The sequence below is a fragment of the Catharus ustulatus genome, chromosome 22, assembly GCF_009819885.2.
Source record: "Catharus ustulatus isolate bCatUst1 chromosome 22, bCatUst1.pri.v2, whole genome shotgun sequence".
NCBI lineage: Eukaryota > Metazoa > Chordata > Aves > Passeriformes > Turdidae > Catharus > Catharus ustulatus.
In genome coordinates this window covers 1,326,401-1,344,398 of record NC_046242.1, presented here as the reverse complement: position 1 = coordinate 1,344,398, position 17,998 = coordinate 1,326,401, and the positions used below count along the sequence as shown (strand labels likewise).

General features: G+C 46.2%; 1 protein-coding gene across 5 annotated transcripts in view; it reads right to left on the bottom strand.

The window, feature by feature from the left end:
* The window catches only part of SYNRG (synergin gamma), a 34,797-nt gene that overhangs the window by 2,386 nt on the left and 14,413 nt on the right, over positions 1-17,998 (bottom strand). For all 5 annotated transcript variants that reach the window (XM_033078364.1, XM_033078365.1, XM_033078366.1 and 2 more), the window contains 9 exons: positions 16,271-16,389; positions 15,930-15,992; positions 13,599-14,540; positions 5,088-5,687; positions 4,576-4,739; positions 3,848-3,901; positions 3,043-3,139; positions 2,628-2,776; positions 42-152 (listed from right to left, as the gene is read on the bottom strand). In XM_033078364.1, coding sequence (XP_032934255.1) covers positions 42-152; positions 2,628-2,776; positions 3,043-3,139; positions 3,848-3,901; positions 4,576-4,739; positions 5,088-5,687; positions 13,599-14,540; positions 15,930-15,992; positions 16,271-16,389 — 2,299 coding nt within the window. The remainder of the gene's footprint in view (positions 1-41; positions 153-2,627; positions 2,777-3,042; positions 3,140-3,847; positions 3,902-4,575; positions 4,740-5,087; positions 5,688-13,598; positions 14,541-15,929; positions 15,993-16,270; positions 16,390-17,998) is intronic.

Here is a 17,998-nt window from a genome sequence, read left to right as displayed (position 1 = left end):
AAATTTCTAAATTTCCAAGGGAGTTGAAGCACCAGACTTACTTTGCTCCTGGAATCCACATTCAGCAGACACACTCCACAGGCAAGGTCCTGGGCGTTTTTAATCCCTGGGCGCAGCATGCAAGAAGAGAAATCCAGGGAGTTTTCATCTGGCTGAAGAAGGGAGACAGGAACATTTCAGCATTTTCAGTGCCTGACAACATTTCAGACATCAAGATAAAAATTACTGTGTCACATGGCATGGCAGGGGTGACAATCATCAAAGCTGCCAGGATGGACCTGCCACCTCCATCAGCACTAATTTGTAACACTCCAAGTCTTTAAAAAAGGCTCAACCACAAGGGAAGGAATTCTGGAGTTGCACATTCCCACTTCCAGAGGGGAAGGAGCACTGGGGGAGGGCAAGCAGAGGATCTGCAGGTGTTTGTGCAGCTGTGGGGAGGTGGCTGCAGCACAGTTCTTTGTCCTGGACTCCAAAAGAGCAAAAAAAGGCAGCTGGTTTTCTCTTTTTGGTTTTTTTTTTGGAACCTACAGTATGGCAGAGCAGTACAAAATAGGATATCAAAGTTAACCAAACCATGGGATTCACCAGCCACACACAAACTCAGATTAAAGAGAGGCAAAGGGTGGGAGAAGAAACCTGTAAATAATAAATTAATGTGATCACTTTTCCAGTACTTAACCTCACCTCACATGATCAATTAAAACACTGCATAAGGGTGATAAAAAACTGATAAATTTTGCATGAAAATAGAAATGCCAATAAAAGCAATGATTAGAAATGCAAGAAGCTTTAAAAATGGTGTGATCTCAGGCCATGTGTGTCTCAATCCACACTCTGGGTATGCTGCTCACACTGCCCTGCTGAATGGCTGCAGAATAATTGGAATCCTGAAAAAAAACCCACCCTTTAATCTCTAAACAGATCAATCAAATTAATAAAGGCACTCTAATATTTGTTTACCAAATGCATGAGTGAAGCAAATGAGAAGGTCATCCTGCAATTTGCTGTGAGAAACCAAGGCTGTGCATAAAATTACCTTGTAACAAAATCCTTTAAAAGATAAAATTAACCTTTCCAAGCACATGCCTGGGAGCTGGGATCCTTCTCTGCAGTTAATTGGCACTTGTGAATCATTCAGGATCTGTGGTGTGGGCTCCACCCCTTCCAGAGAACCCCGTGGGGAAGAGAACAACAACAGGGGGATCTGGGGAGTTACAGGAGTGTTGAGTCTCTGGTTTTGGGGAGTTCAGCTGGACTGTGTGTGCATGTGAGAAGCCTCTGTTTGCAGCTCCTGATGGGCTCAAACTTTAGCTGGAGCCACGAGCCAGGAGCTGCTGTGGCTTTGGACTTTCAGGTAATCCCTGTAATCTTCCAAGGAAAAGCACTTTAGCCACTCTACTTTAATCCATCTGTTTAAATCAGGAATAGATCCTGATAGCTCTTGGGATTGTTCCTATCAACAATGCCAGGTTCAAACAGGTGATTCCAGGTTTATCACTCCCTGAGGATATAAATTTCCTAGCATGCCAGGCTCTGTGCATCACCAGAATACCTGGGGAGGTTTAAAATGTGCAATAGGTGTGTAAAAAGGGGCTGATCATTTCTAATACCTGCCCTGCAGGGAAGGACAGCCAGCTGGGGATGGGTGCTTCCAGCAGAAACCAACAATTCCAAGCCTTACTTATAAATGAGTGTTTGCTGGGAAGGAAGAGCCTTTTGTGGGCACAGCTGCAGTGCAAGGAGGAAGCCACAAATTAAAAAGCTCAGTGGAAACCTCCCCAAGGTAATGATCTGCTCAGTGAGGCTTGGTGGGATGTGCTGAAGGCTCAAAGGGATCTGTGTCAGCCAGTAAAGCACACACAGATGGGTGATCCCTAAAATTCTGAGTTTTTCCATGGTTAAAGGAAATAATTTTGCACATTGCATCTCCTGCAACACAAACCCCACAAGGTATTTCAGGGCAGGGTGATTTTCCTGCCTTCTCTTTGTGCTTGTTCTGTACCTCTGTGTGCCCCTCTCTGCCCCAGCTCCTCTGCAGACCCTTCCCATGGGCTGCTCCTGCTCTAAAGGGCCATCCCTGCCTGTCCCCCTCACCCAGCTCTGCCCAAAGCTCTCCAGCTCCTTCCAGGCTGCCTGGGAGCTTTTCCTGGCAGTGCAGAGCAGGAAAAGCTGTTTAGTCTGTGGCAGGAACCAAAACAAACTCAGGCATTTCAAAATGCAGAGAGAAGGGAAAACAGCTCAGTGGCTCCTGTGTGGCTCCACTGTGTGTCATGGAATTGTGAGCATTGAAGCCAAGTACTTTTAAAAAACAAGACATGTCCATGTCATTCTGCCTTTGTAAAATGGCTTATTTGGACTTTATTAAATTTGCCTTACTGGAGATGTCCACAGACAACCAGGACATCACCTCAATAATCAAGGTGCTAAGACAACATCATGTTTGTGCATAAATAAAGTTTTCTTGGAGGGTTTTAAACTGGCTTTCACAAATAAATTCATTTCTATTTTCCAAGAGAAGAAACACAAACTGTCAAGTCAGCACACCCTGCAAAGCCTCTTTAAATAAAATGATTTGTTCAATAAAACATTTGTGTTAGAGACCAGGCAGTTTCTTTGTGCCTCACCGTGAGAGCAGCCAGGGACATGAAGCTGATCAGGTTGTTCCACACTTTATCAATATCCTTCAGCAGCTGCTGCAGCTTCTCACTGCAAACTGCAGTTGCTTTGATGCCCAGCTCCACCCTCTTGGTGACTCTGTAGACTTCAACAACCCCTGTGGATGGAAAACAGGGGAAGATTGAGAATGCACAGCCTTGAACTCAGAAAAGGCAAAGCCAGAGTGGCACAGGAGGGGAGGGGTGGCCAGGGAGGGTTAGTTCAAAGCTGGAGTTTCATTTCTGTGGCAGAAGAGTTCTTCATTATTCAGATGCAGGTAAAGATTAAGATTTAAAATAATGCCATTTGGGGAAGAGTGATTCTGTATTCCTGTTTTTTAGGGAAGAACTTTCAGTGTAAAACAGGTGGAAAATTCAAACATACCCTGTAGATATTCCATGCCTTGGGCAGACTGGATAACTTCAGTGCAAACAGATGAACTGCTGATTCCATTTAAGGTGTCATTTGCCTTCTTTATGACCTGGTGGAAATGAATTTCATAAAATGATGGGATTTCTATCTTTAAATAATCATTACAAACAAGATTGCCCCCAGCAGAAACAGTTATTCAGAAAAGGAGGCAAATTAAACAAGAAACGATTGCCACACTCCATCAGATGTTTTTATACACTCCTGCTTAAGTAGATCAGGGGAAAGAATGAACATTTAAAACCTTAATGTATTTTCCCCAATATTTTCATTACCAAAATAAGAGTTTTAAGAGCAAGCATGCCTTGCTGTCTGATTCAATAACAGCATTCACAGTTTGGGCTCTCTAATACTCAAACACAAAGAAGGAATGTTAGGGAGCACTGATCTGGCTGTGAAATATCTGACAGCAGCTCATGAATGGTCCCTGGGCACAGCACATCCCAGTTCTGTCCCTCAGGGAGCCCTGAGGAGCCAGGCACTGGGACCAGTGCCCTGCACACACAATCCTGGGCACCCAAACAGGCACCACCCCACTAAGCAGAGAGCTGGAATATTCAGGGAAAAGCCAAACTAATCCCCAGAGACAGGGAGATTAGTGTAGGGTGCTTAGCTGAGGAGGTGGCAGCTTTTGGTTTAAAAGCTGTAATTCCCAGGGCTGATTCCCACACTTTCTCTGCCTGTTGGTCTCAAACTCTGAGTGAGGCAGGTCCTGCAGGGGGAGGGAAGGATCTGCAGGAGGAGGAGGTGGCACACTCACCTGCAGGGCACTCTCCAGGCACCTCTGCCACTCGTAGGCGTACCTCTCACTCTCCTGGAGCAAAGCAAAGGACAGGCTCAGTCTTGTTCCTACACACATTTCCCTCCCTCTCTCCCACACAACAGACACACAGCAGGCAGGTATTTTAAAAGACTATTTGCAGATCAGATCTGTTCCTAAGTTCTTCCTATTTTTTTCAAGATTCTCTATGCACCTGAACTCCAGAATTTGATTTCTGGGAGTGAAGTTTCAAAAGGAGAACACATAGGAGTGGGTAAAAGGTTTCATTGCACACTCATCCTCCTGACACATTTGTTACAGTCTGCTGTTCTAGCAGTGGGGATTAGCAGAATTTAATCTGAGTCCTTTCCCCATCTCTTCTCAGGATGAGCAAGAGAAATAACTAGCACACAGCCAAAAAGTGATGCCATTTCCCAAAGCAAACAGTCTCTGCCAAAGCTGGGATTAGATTTAAACTGTAACTAATTTCCAGTCATAAGCTTAGGCTGCAAGGTCAAGTGATTCTGTGTTTCAGACAACATTCTGTGCTTTCCCCCTTCCCTTCAAAGATGTGAGAGAAGAAATTCCCAGGTTCCATTCAACACCCAACTGCACCCGGACCCCCCTCACAGTCACACCCACATTCACACAGGTAAAGCCCCAAAAAGCTGGGTACAGAGCCCCTTGATGCCAGTGCCAGCTCAGGAGGGTCCCAGGCTGTTGCTCACCTCCACCTCCCCAGTCAGGTCCTTGTACTTGTCCCTGATCACGGGCAGGGCGGGTTTCTCGCTCAGGGTGTTGGAGCGGTCCCTGAACGGCTGCTCCAGGGCTGGCAGAGGTGAGGAGCGACTGATCTCTCTGTCCCCCAGGCTCAGGCTCCTCTTATGAGACCCTAAAAAGTCAGGTTGTAAAAAGTTATTCCTTTACTCTAAAGACCCAGGCTATTTAAAATGAATAAAGTGGCAGCAAGGGTTGTCCCGTTCCGCCAGAAGAACAAATATTTCTCTTTACTCAGTGACTGCTGCAGATTTCCCCAGTCCCTCAATTCTTACAGGCTTTTGGCACAACAAATATTTTCCTTGTAGAAAAAGAGCTGCTCCAAATGCCACAGAAATCAATGAGAGGATTCAGGTTGTTTCCAGCAGCCTTTGGAATAATCCCCATTAGCTAATTCATCATTCAATTAGGAAAATTGGTAAGCACGTGGAGGATGAGGAGTCTGCAGTGTGGGCAGCCTTACCTTGCACAGACAGGTCAAAGGTAGCCAGCTCACTCCTGATCATCTCCTCGCTGGACTTCACCTTGCCTTGAGAAGTTGCCACCAAGAAGTCGAACTTGCTGATTTTCGGTTTTTCACTCTGGAACTCTCCGAAGTCATCCGTGGCCTCTCTGTGCAGCTCAGAGGAGACTCCAGTGAGGAAATCAGCACCCAGGGCTGTGTCAGCTGCTGCTGCATCCTGAGCTTCCGAGGGAATTCTGGCAAAATCCCCAAAATCCCCAAAATCGCCGAGGTCGTCGTCGCTCGGAGCGCTGGACACCGGCCCGGAGCCCTTAAAGTTTGCGAAGGCTGCGAAGGAAACATCCTGCACAGCATCCTCGCTGGGGAAGGTTGTCACTTTGGAAACTGTTGTCATGGTGATGTTTTCTGAGCTGCCAAACAAGGTCTCCTTCTTCTGGAGGACAGAGGTGGCTGCTGAGGAGGGCTGGGAGAGGCAGGAGAGTTTCTTGCCCTGCTGGACGTCGTCCCTGTCGGAGCCAGAGCAGTCGTAGCTCGCCAGGCTGCTGAGTGCAGAGCCACTGTGACAGCTTCCCAAGGGGCCACCCTTTAAGTCATCCACATCTGAAACAAAGCCCCACAGTTAGGAGCTGAAGTTCAAACCTTAGGAGCTGAAGTTCAAACCTTAAACTCTCCACGCCGCCTAAGAGCAGCTCGCTGAGAGCCAGGAGGAACTGCAAGAGCAAACACAGGGAATTGTTGTGTTTAGTGTTGTCTCACTGAGGCTGGGACTGGAGTTTGCACTAAAATAATCTGGGAAATACCTCAGTATTCCGTACAAAAATTTCTCTGTTCAGTGAATGTAAGCCTTGACCTTTGAGTGCTGTCTTACACTTTAAGCTGAAAGTCACCATACCACTATGGTAGTGAAGAGACACTAAAAAAAAAAGTTTCTGGCCAGTCCAGGCTGCACAGATCACCAGCTGAGTTTTCTGGCTGCAGAATCTACAATCAAAATATAAATGTTACAACTCAAACACCTTTAATGCATCATTTCATCTTATCAAATCCAACCACACAGAAGACTGGGCTGACTTTTCCATTCCTCTGATAAAAGTATTAATACACTTTAATTTTATATTCATGCTTTGATACAAATAACATATAAAAATGTGCTGTGAGGATCTGAAAAAGCCCAGAAATCCTGTTGGAGCTTATCAGGGCTCCTGCAGCGCCGCACGGCCGACTCGTCAAACTTCCAGGTGCCAGCACTGCCAGGGATGTTGCAGAGATCATGTTTTAACTGAATAAATAGTTTGTATCAGCTAAGTCTAGAGAAAATCCAATTATTTTGCAGAAAGCTCCGAACATTTATACCCACCTGGTGATTACATGGCCCAATAGGTTCTTCTCCCTGCCAGGGGCAGAGTGAGATCAGAGCCTGCAGCGCCTGGGGCTGCTCCCACCCTGCTGCTCTTTCACCTCCACTCTGAGACTGATCCCAGGAAAGGCAGAGGGAGCCAGGGGCTGGGCAGCTTTCCCCAGAGCATGAACCCCCCTCCCCAGCACACCAGCCCTCCTATGCTACATCTGGGTTTGTTTTCCAGCAGGAACAATTGTCACTTTGGATTAGGTTTGCTGCTCAGCGCCCGGGGTCCGGCGGCTGCAGGGACAGCAGACCCAGAGCACAGAATTTGGTTTTTGCTGAGCCTCACTGAGGCTGAGATGCTGGAGCTGGGCTGGCACGCTGGGCTTTGACACAGCCACAGTGGGAACAAGCTGATTTCCCAGCTGTCCTCTTTATTCACACCAGCCTGTGGATTAAATCATTCTAACAAACCATTTCTGCCTTGGTTTATCCATCTCACTGGAAGGGGAGAGCAGAACAGGCTCCAGGCTGCTTCCCAGGCATGACCCACATACATGGCTAATGAAAAACCTGACACACTCAGCACAGTGCTGCAGTTCAGTGGCCACAGCCATGGGTCAGTGAGGCACAGCATCCATCAGCTCCTCCTCAGGGTTCCCCTGCAGCTGCCACCCTGTCCATGCCAGCACCCCAAACCCTGCTCACTGCCACCCTGTCCATGCCAGCACCCCAAACCCCTGCTCACTGCCACCCTGTCCAAGCCAGCACCCCAAACCCCTGCAGCTGCCACCCTGTCCATGCCAGCACCCCAAACCCCTGCTCACTGCCACCCTGTCCATGCCAGCACCCCAAACCCCTGCTCATTGCCACTCTTGTCCATGCCAGCACCCCAAACCCCTGCTCACTGCCACATCCTCCAATGCCAGCACCCCAAACCCCTGCTCACTGCCACCCTGTCCATGCCAGCATCCCAAACCCTGCTCACTGCCACCCTGTCCATGCCAGCACCCCAAACCCTGCTCACTGCCACCCTGTCCATGCCAGCACCCCAAACCCCTGCTCACTGCCACATCCTCCAATGCCAGCACCCCAAACCCTGCTCACTGCCACTCTGTCCATGCCAGCACCCCAAACCCCTGCTCACTGCCACATCCTCCCATGCCAGCACCCCAAACCCCTGCTCACTGCCACCCTGTCCATGCCAGCACCCCAAACCCTGCTCACTGCCACTCTGTCCATGCCAGCACCCCAAACCCCTGCTCACTGCCACTCTGTCCATGCCAGCACCCCAAACCCCTGCTCACTGCCACATCCTCCAATGCCAGCACCCCAAACCCTGCTCACTGCCACTCTGTCCATGCCAGCACCCCAAACCCTGCTCACTGCCACCCTGTCCATGCCAGCACCCCAAACCCCTGCTCACTGCCACTCTGTCCATGCCAGCACCCCAAACCCTGCTCACTGCCACCCTGTCCATGCCAGCACCCCAAACCCTGCTCACTGCCACCCTGTCCATGCCAGCACCCCAAACCCCTGCTCACTGCCACGACCTCCCAGTGCCACTCCAGCTGGGAATGTGCAGGGCAGCATTTGCAGAGGGTAAACAGAGATGAAATCACCTGCACCAGCACAGAAAAGGCTCTGAGGTGAAAGGAGCCAGAGGGGTCGGTGATTTATCACCTCAGACCCACCCTGTGCTCTCAAACTTTTGTTTAAAGAAGGGAAAGGAAAGCTTTGCATGAAAGAGAGAGGCAGAACCACCTCCCACACTGTGAGGCAGCTGGAATCAATGCTGGGATCCTGCACACACCACCAGCTACCAGGCAACCTCTGCCTTCCCTTCACTTGGTGTTGACTCCAAAGCCCAGCAAAGATCTGAGCCTGGATGGTTCCTGGGACAGAAAGGGAGGAGGGATGATCCCAGCCCAGGGATCTGCACACTCACATCCTGCTGGAAATCACTCCTTTGATAACTGCTCAGATTCTGAGCTGCAAACACATCCCAAAGGGCAGGGTCAGGCCCTGCTGATCCAGTCCTGGCTCAGGCACAGGCAGGATCAGCAGCAGCTCCAGGGGGAATCCTGATCTGACCTGCAATCAATAGGGCAGGGCAGGCTGCACAGCAGCTGAATTATTCACAAACCAAGAGTCAAGATTCTCTGTGTGTGAATTCAGGCAGACACAAAACCTCTGAAGAGGTGCAAGTGCTCAGGTGAAATGTAATGGTTCCATTCTGCACATTAGATTTTTTTTTTTTTAAATTCCAGATCACTCCAGTGAATTAACTTTTTCCTAGGAATATTATATTCCAGGAAAAACATAATGTTCAGAGTTAGTGTTAACAGCTCAAGCAGTCCTAAAACAATTTAGTGAGAAGTATGAAAAATAAGAATGTGGAACCCAAATTCCAAGCTGCCTGATCATCACCTGGGACCAGGTGCACCTGCAGGAGCCCTGGCTGCAAGGAAAGTACAGCAGGATGAAATACAGTTCAAATACTGTTTCCCAGTCTTATCTCATCTACAGAAAAACTTGCCACCCCTGATTTGAGCCAACTCTAATAATTTATTTCAACTACCAAGGATTAAGTTGTGGCTGGAGGCAAATTACAAGCTGGAGCCTTCAATGTCAACAGTTTAATCATTTAAGGAAAACCCTTGACAGCATTAGTGACTGTCTGAAGAAAACTGAGAAAGACAATTCAGGGACACTGGAATAAATTGAGGGATTTCAGCCAGCAGAGGAGCCTTTCAGGTTTTTGTATTAAAGTCTGATGAACAAATCTAGCTCTGGTGTCACGTTTTGGTTGTTAGGGGTGACACAGGTGGAGCTCTGCTCCCAGCACAGCAGCATCAGTGCTGTTACCCTGGGAACATCCCCTGCAGGCTGAGCAGGAGCTTGGGGACAGGAACAACCTGGGAACATCCCCTGCAGGCTGAGCAGGAGCCCAGAGCCTGCTTGGGGACAGGAACAACCTGGGAACATCCCCTGCAGGCTGAGCAGGAGCTTGGGGACAGGAACCACCCAGAACCCAGAGCCTGCTTGGGGACAGGAACAACCTGGGAACATCCCCTGCAGCCTGAGCAGGAGCTTGGGGACAGGAACCACCCAGAACCCAGAGCCTGCTTGGGGACAGGAACCACTCAGAACTCAGAGCCTGCTTGGGGACAGGAACCACCCAGAGCCTGCCTGGGGACAGGAACCACCCAGAGCCTGCTTGGGGACAGGCAGCCCCTGCTCACAGCTCCCAGAACCTTCTCAAAGGAGATGAGGCTGCAGGAACACAGAGTTTCATGCACTGTCAGTGTCATGCCTGTCACAGCAACCACAAAAATCCAAAGCTCATTTCTCAGCTGGGAAAGCCTGGAACAGTTAATTATAAGGGAATTATTCCCATGGCTGTAGCTAAGGTGGAAACCATCAAGAATGCTGACTGTAAGATAAATGAAATAGGAGAGAAAAGGCTCCAAACCTTGTGGAATTACAGGATTTGCTAATTATTTGGAAATGATCATGGTAAACAACGTTTCACAGCAAAATAAAAGCCCTGAGCTGCCACTGGGAGCTCAGTCCCACAGAGCCCTTGGGAAGGCCATGGCAAACACATCCACAACCTCCCTGCCAGAGCCTTCCCAGGATAAACCAGGCTGGACAACTCTTCTGTGTGCAGAATTAACCCAAAGGAGGGCAAGGGAATCAATCTGACTGTCAAGTCTGGACAAAAACATGATAAATACAGTCATGAACGTTCCTCTCCCTCCTCCAGGAATGATTGGCTGAACAAACATAAACTGCACAAGCCCTGCAGAATTGGGGCTCAGCTTTATGTTCACAGCTTTGGTTTAAAAGGGCTGGGCACGACCTCCTGATCTCCAGAACCAAGGAGGGGTTTGTGGTTTTCTCCATTTTTCTTTTTTTCCCTTTTAAAGTCTCTCCAGCTCAGAGTAAAGAAAAGCCAAATTCTGTTTTCTGGGCTGGTTTCTCCTCTTGTGGCAACTCCAAAACCCCACAACATTTTAGCTATTCCACATCTCAATTATTTTTAGCTTTTACCTTGTCTGCTAATTAGAGGTAATCCAAAGCTGTCAGTGGCTCAGGAGCTGGAGGAATCTGAAGTGACAAAATGGCACACCACAAATCTGCAGCTGTCATTCATGTCTGAAAGTTTCAATATCTTGAAGGCAGAACTTCCCAAATGGAAAATTTACTTTGGGGTTCTGGTTAACTCACACTAAACAAATATCAGAATATTACAGAGTGGGCTTCTACACATAAAAGTCAAGACAGCAACACAGTTTTTCAGTGCCAACTCACAGAAACAACCCTGCCACCACACATTTCCTCCACTCCATCCCTCTCAAACACAGATCTTTGGAAAAATATTATTTAGGCTGACATGTAAAGATTCAGAAGGTCACAGGGAGCGAGGTCAAAGCGTTGGAAGAGGAGAAAGAAGCTCACCCACACCCTGCTCTGCAAGAAAAAGGCACTCAAGGGGATATAGAACCTTCAACTCTGTGTTTTGTGGAAAAAAAGAGATACATTGCTGGTTTGCAACAAATCACACACATCCCCACGTTTTCAAAATATGCCAAGATAATATTTATTAACACAGCAGGACTTACAGATCACAAAAGATAGTGATACAGAGGAGCTGGGGAGGGCGGTATCAGAGTAAAGCATGCAGGTCAATACTTGCAGAAGAGAGATATCAAAGCAGATCTGAAAAGGCACATTCACACAGGAAATGTTTAGTTGAAATCAGACATTAGAAAAAGCAGCAAAAAAACCTGAAGTTTGATTAAAATATACAGAGAGTGTCCAGAAATGCCAAAGAAAAAGGAACTTTACAGGAGTGTCAGTGCAGCAGATAACCCTTTGAGGGTGCCCAGGGCTGGGCTCCTCTCGCTGCAACCTTTGGCAGGAAGAACAAACCAGCTTCACCCAACAGGAGCAGGTGCTCACTCAGATGCTCTCAAGTCAGAGTGAAAAGTAAATTTGGTGTAAAAGAAGCAGCCTGGTTCAAACTAACAGCATGCAGCCAGTGCTCAAAGGGTTATATGGAGTAAATCAGAGAAATCAGGCAACATTAGTGTCATCCACCTTGCACACAGAGTTCAGAGCTTCAAGAGACTGCATCTCCCTGGGACAGAGAAAAACTGGAAACCTTTCACCCCTCAAGAGAACACAGGGCCCTGGCATGGGAAGCAAGGCAAGGATTTCTCCCTAATTCCCAGGAAGCACCTACCTGCCCATACCTGGAAGCTACAAAAGCTCAGAGCCAAGGGACAAACACCTCTGTGTGGGCACGTCACAAAGCCAAACCATCTCTCAGCACCTCTGTCCTGCTGCTGCTCCCCTGGAGATGTGACACAGGGCTTGCACAGCCCAGGAGCATCTCCCATTCCCCAGCAGGGAGGTGACAAAGGGATTCTGTCCCTTTCTGACATTGGATTTTACAGATTGAAGGAAACGGTGAGGAAAAAAGGGAAAAAAAAATCTCATTTTTAACTTCGTGTAAACTGAAAAGGAAGGGAAAAAAAGAGACTTGACCATCAGCAGTTCACAGCTTGGAATGCATCAAACACACAGAAAGGAACTCATGAGCACAGGAGTGTTTGTAGCAGTGTCCAGAGCACGTCCTGCTACCAAATCCAAACAGCTACATGGAGCAAAACTCTCCCTCCTGGAGTAACATCTAACTTGGCACCAGAGGAGAATACAGACTTAAGTTTAATAAAAATAGCTTCTAATTAATACTTCAGAGTTCAAAAGTTTAGCAACAAGCACATGAAGGGCTAACCCCTTTAAACAAACCAAAAAAAAGAGGCTTTCCTGCCACAACTGCATTAATTCATCAGGGGATGCTGTGGCAAAAGCACACGTCCTGGAAAGAGCTACAGGAGTCCAACTACCACCAAGAGAGGCTAGAAAAATATTAGGAAAAAGTGCTTTCAAACCCAAAGTAAACATTCAAGAATACACTGTTGGTGCTACGTTTTGACAGCTCACTCAACTTGGAGTTTTCCCAAGCAGAAATATGAAAATTAAATGTCTTTGCTAATAAATTATTCCTGATATTTTGTACCCTGTTAGAGAGTATCTTCCACATCGAAGTTGCCGACTTAATTCTCTCCCCTACTTAAAAATATCATATAATGCAAAATTACAGTACTGTATATTTTTTCTCTACCCATATCTGCAAAAAATGGAAGAAATATTTCATGTGGAAATAACCAATTCTTGCAGTAAGAGCTTTTACATTTACAGTTTGTATGTTCCCCCTGTTCAGAAAAGCCTTTGACTGCATAAAACTTGTCCTAGAACACAGTAATAGTTCCCATGTTGTTGAAGGCCACAGAACATTTAACTACAGCTTATCTCCTATGTATATATGAAAAGAAAAAGCAGGACACTTGGGAAATTTGTTTTGTGATATGTGATCAGGTCAGAGATGGTCAGCTCACTCCCTCAGGAATGTTGTCATAAAGGGGAATTAAACAAGGTGGAAACCTGATAAGGATAAAGTGAAAGTCTCATGGTTTAAATTTAGGTCCAAGAGCTCCCAATCATGAGACCAGCACTTGCAGCCCCTTGGCACAATGATTCCCACGAGGGATTTAACACTGGGAGGTGTGTGAAATATCTACAGCTGCAGTCCTGCAAATCCTGGCTACCCACACTGAGCCCACTGCAAGGGGAGTGCACTGCTCTTGGTGATTAGTCAGCTTCTCATTAACAGCCCCAATTAGTGACCCTTGGGAAGTGCCAGCAGGGGGAAGTCCCCAAGCCAAATGTTGTGTGGAAAACAAGAGATTAAAGTGAGACTCTGCCATCATCTTGCAGTTATCAATGGAATGGCATTGTTTGCACTGGAATATTTTCCACTCGAGTCCCTTAAGTGCCAATAGCGAACAGGTACCAGGATGGTGATGTTAAATCTCAAAAATAAACTGGCCTGGAGTTCAAACTGTTCCAGCTATTTCTATTTATAGTCTTCTAAGACAAAAACTAAGGAGTGCCCTGCTGAGGGGCCGTGGCTGGCGGGGACACACACTGAGGAGTCTTCCACTACTGAAAGACGAGTGCATAATACTGTAATTGAGCACAGAGAACACGGAATCTGCACCACCTACGTTACCAGAGCAATCTAACCAGTTCCTCACCTGCTGCTGGTGGATGCTGGCCACTAACTGTTGGCAAATCCAAAGAGCTATCAGACATGACATGCTTAAGATCTCCTCCCACATCAGCCAGTTTCATGTCAAACTGAACAGACAGCGCGTCTTCGGAGTCCTCCTTGCCCACGCTGCTGCCGCCGATGGAAGGCAGATCCAGGGATTTCACTGAAGCAGAATCTTCTTTGGCCTGCTTGAAAGCTGCCACCTTGTCCACCAGCGACTTCTCGGCGCTGCTGGAAGAGAACTTGGAGTGGAAGTCAGCAAAGTCATCATCGCTCTTGGCCGAGGAGAGCGCGCCGTCCTTGGCCTCCTCGAAGCCCGCTCCCGAGCCTTCCAGGGACAGCTGCTTGAAGATGTCATACTTGGTGGGAGTGGCAGTGGTGGCAGAGCTCTGCCCACCCTTCACTGTGCTGCCTGAGGAGCCAGCCTGAGCAGCAGGGCTGGCCTCCAGCTTCAGTGCGTTGTACTTGTCGTCGGATTTTTGTTCGGAAAACCCGCCGCTGTTGTTGAAAGCCATAAAATCTGCAAAGTCATCTTGTCCACTGGCTGATGCGCCGTTAGAAAATTCCCCAAAAAGGTTGAACTCTCCAAAGTCATCAGCTAAGCTTGAAGTTTTGCTGGGTGCTGGCTGGGCAGAGGTGGATGGAGCGGGTGGCGGGGGGAAGGAGCCCGGTTTGGAGGTGTTAAACGCAGGTGGGAAGGATGGCTGCTTGTTCTCTCCAGAAGAGGAAAAGAGCTCCAAGTCTGCCAGATTCAAAGGGGTCTTGGCTTGTGTTGGCTGTTTGGGCTGAGCAGGCAGAGGAGGGAAGGGTGCAGGGAAGGTTTTGTCTTTTGAGGGTGGCTCTAACGGGGAGATGCTGTCAGCGGTTTTGAAATCTGTGAAACCATCGTCGGCTCCTGCGGGCTTGAACTCTGCAAGGTTCTCTCCTGGGAATGAAAGCAGGCAGAGAAACAACAGTTAAACCCTGCACAACACACACAGCACACTCACACCATGCCAGCAAGCAAATGATTTCATGCAGTGCCAGAAGGTTTTACACAAACTGTTTAAATGAGACCTGGGGATGCACGCGGAACTGCAAACCCAAGCTCCACGAGGCACTCAAGTGCCAAGGTCAGTGATTCTGCTTTTCACTCCAGCAAACACTTCATTCCCTCCAAGAGCCTCCAAGTCACATTAAACTCCCTCTACACTGAGTTAATATCAAAACAAACCATGACAAACAGATTCAAAAGGAGATCAATACTGCCTTCTTTGGCCTCCATGCAAGTTCTTCTCCCCACCTCATCCTCCTCGTGTTTGCCAAACAATGAATGTAATTCTGAATTTCACTTATACCAATGCAGTATTTGCTTTTTATGGAAGCAATTCCTCCCTTCCTCCCTCTGAAATATTGCAGCTTTGTCAGGGGGGATCACCAGATGGTTGAGACAAAACCAACATGAGGTAACAATGTTTTCACTGAATTTACATTAAATATTTTGGTGCACTAATTTTATAACTTTCTTCTTTTGAACATGAAAACATTGTTTAACCCATTCACCAGCATGTACATACTTAGACTACTTGTAATTTAAAGTACTGGTTCTTATTTTAAGACAAGTGTCTAATAAATTGATTTTTTTTCTGTTTTAGAAACACACCACTAGCATTTAATTCTTAGGTTACCACAGTGTCACACTTTAAATTAGTTTAACAAAGATTTAAAAGAATATTTTTAATAATGGCAGTAAAATACCACAGCTACATCTGACCTTTTATTCCATTCTCCCTCCCCTCCAAACCAATTCATTTGGCTCAGCAACAATATAAATATTCCTGAAATTGCTACTCATTGATCACAACTGCAACAGCACAGCAAACTAAACTTACTGAAGAATTGCAAACGTTTCCATTAGAAATGTAAGCTGGTGAAAGGGTTAAGAGTGGTCAGACCTTGACAGCAGGCAAATACAGCAACTTTCTATATTTTACAACATGTACAGAAAGAGATCAAATGTTATTTCATTTTACTGCAGGCATTTAATCCTAAAGAGGATCCAAGCATGAGAAGCTCACAAAACACCACAGGGGTTTGATAAATGAATGATTCCTCACTTAAAACAAATTCCTACCACGTTATTACTTTAAAATAAAACTCAGGAGCACCCAGAAGAGATGCCAACCTTACAAAATCCCATCAGCACATTGCTCCAACAGGATACTGCCCTGTTTTACCAAGTTTTTTATTTCAGAATTGCAGAGATGGAAATTCTGCAGCTCAAAGGGAAATGCTAAAAATGATACTGGAGATACAATAAAGCCCCAGTGCTTACCCAAGTATTTGCTTTCTGCTGGCTGCTCCAATTCCCGGAAAGCGCTGTACTTGTCCCCTCCATCTAGAGGAGAGGAGAAAAGAAATACATTCACACAGAGAAATTATGAATTCACACAGAGAAATTATGAATTCATACAGCAAAATCAGGAATTCATACAGCAAAATCAGGAATTCATACAGCAAAATCATGAATTCATACAGCAAAATCAGGAATTCATACAGCAAACATTGTATTAACTGCTCTGATTTTTAAATATTAATATCTTATCAATGCCAAAAAGAAGATAAATGAAATGGTACAATCAATTGCTCACAGTGGTTGTGTGTTTGTCCTTTTACCTCCAAAAGCAGCTGCACTCTCAGAAGGCTTCTCAGCTGCCATTCCTTTAAACACAGCATATTTATCAGCTGCTGACAGCGGCTTAGTACCTGGGAGTGGCATTAGTAAAGAAGGAACACTAAAAACAAAAGAGATAAAAGCAAAGTTCCTTAATTTAGCCATAAGAAATCTGAATTTCTAGGTTTGATTTAATGCAGCCTCTCATAATGCCCACACAATTTGGTTCCCAAACCTAAGCTTATGCCTTAATGAGTGTTTAATCCAGCCCCTGATGCAAGCGACCTCAGCTGGGTAAATTCCCTCTTTATCTCACCTAATCATATTTCTTTAGTTCAAACTCAATTTGCACCATTCTTGATTTTAATTTCTATCAAAACCATGAAGAAAACAGTCCAGAACTTTACACCAAGGAATTTGTGTCCCAGGAGAGAACAAGCACACAGACACACCCCAGGAATCACTCCTGTTTCATTTATCCCTTTGAAAATGCCCCCTGAGAGAACTAGACACAGCAAAGAGTTAAAACTGATTCTGACAGCTCTGTACTTTCAGCTTATCTAATTCTGATTATATCTCATTACATATTGTAGAATTAAGATAATAAAGTGGGATCACTGTTCAAAGGAAGGAAAATAATAACTTGGAATTTCTGTCAGTGCCAATCAGTGAGTTCAGGCAGGTATCTAGTCAGCAAAAATAAGGATTAGTGCACAGTGACACAAGCATAAACACACTCTATTTTACCCAATAAAACTGCCACAACAACCTAACACCTTGTTAGCAAATGCTGGAAGATTTAGGAGAGAGCTTTGCTTGCCCTCCACACAAGCCCTGTTATCAGACCTTGGCAGCTCCACACAACAACATCCTTTACATATGAATGATGCATTCTACCTCCAGTTTGTGTCATTCACATTGAAAACCTGAATGAATTTCTATTGCATTCTTCAGCCTGGAGCAAGAATCTTTCCAGAGCCATTTAAATCTCCTTATCAGCAGCCTACAAGCAACACACAAACAAGCACTTGCACACGTGTGCTGATGCTGGGCTGTGATGCTTGCAGGCAGGCAGTGCAACGGCAAAAAAATACAGCTTATGGTAATATAATTAAATTTCCCATCCCTGCAAAGCAGGCTATTAGATATGCAATCTTGGCAAATGGAATGGTTAATCAGCTGTACTCCACAGATGGCTTTTTTTTTAAATAAAGCTCCATAAGCAATTAGATTATAGCTCATTGTAACATTTTGTTCAAAACTGAACGCTTTCACAACTGAATAAAGAGAACTGCTGCAGTGAAAAAGAAACACTATTTTTTGAAATATTTTTTTATGATCCTCTACTTCTCATTGTGCAGCTTTCTGTCAAAACTTTCAGTAACAGATTAGCTTCAGCTGCAAAATGACATCTAACATACGATAGACTTAAATCAGCATCTCCAGATCCGTGTGGCATTGACTGACATCCCTGGGAGCATCCAAAGGCCAGGCTGGACAGGGCTTGGAGGAATTTGGTCTAATGGAAGGTGTCTTTAACATCCCTTCCAAACCAAAACATCCTGGAGTTCTGTGCCATCAGCAAAATTACATTTCTTGCACAGAAGCCATTTGCTGTAGTGTAAGAGAACAATTGGGTTGAGCATCCCTGTCTGATGCCACTGCTGAGGAAGCACCTGGTAATCAGGGCTCCCATGGAATTCAGAGCTCTGTTTGCCATTAACAGCCAG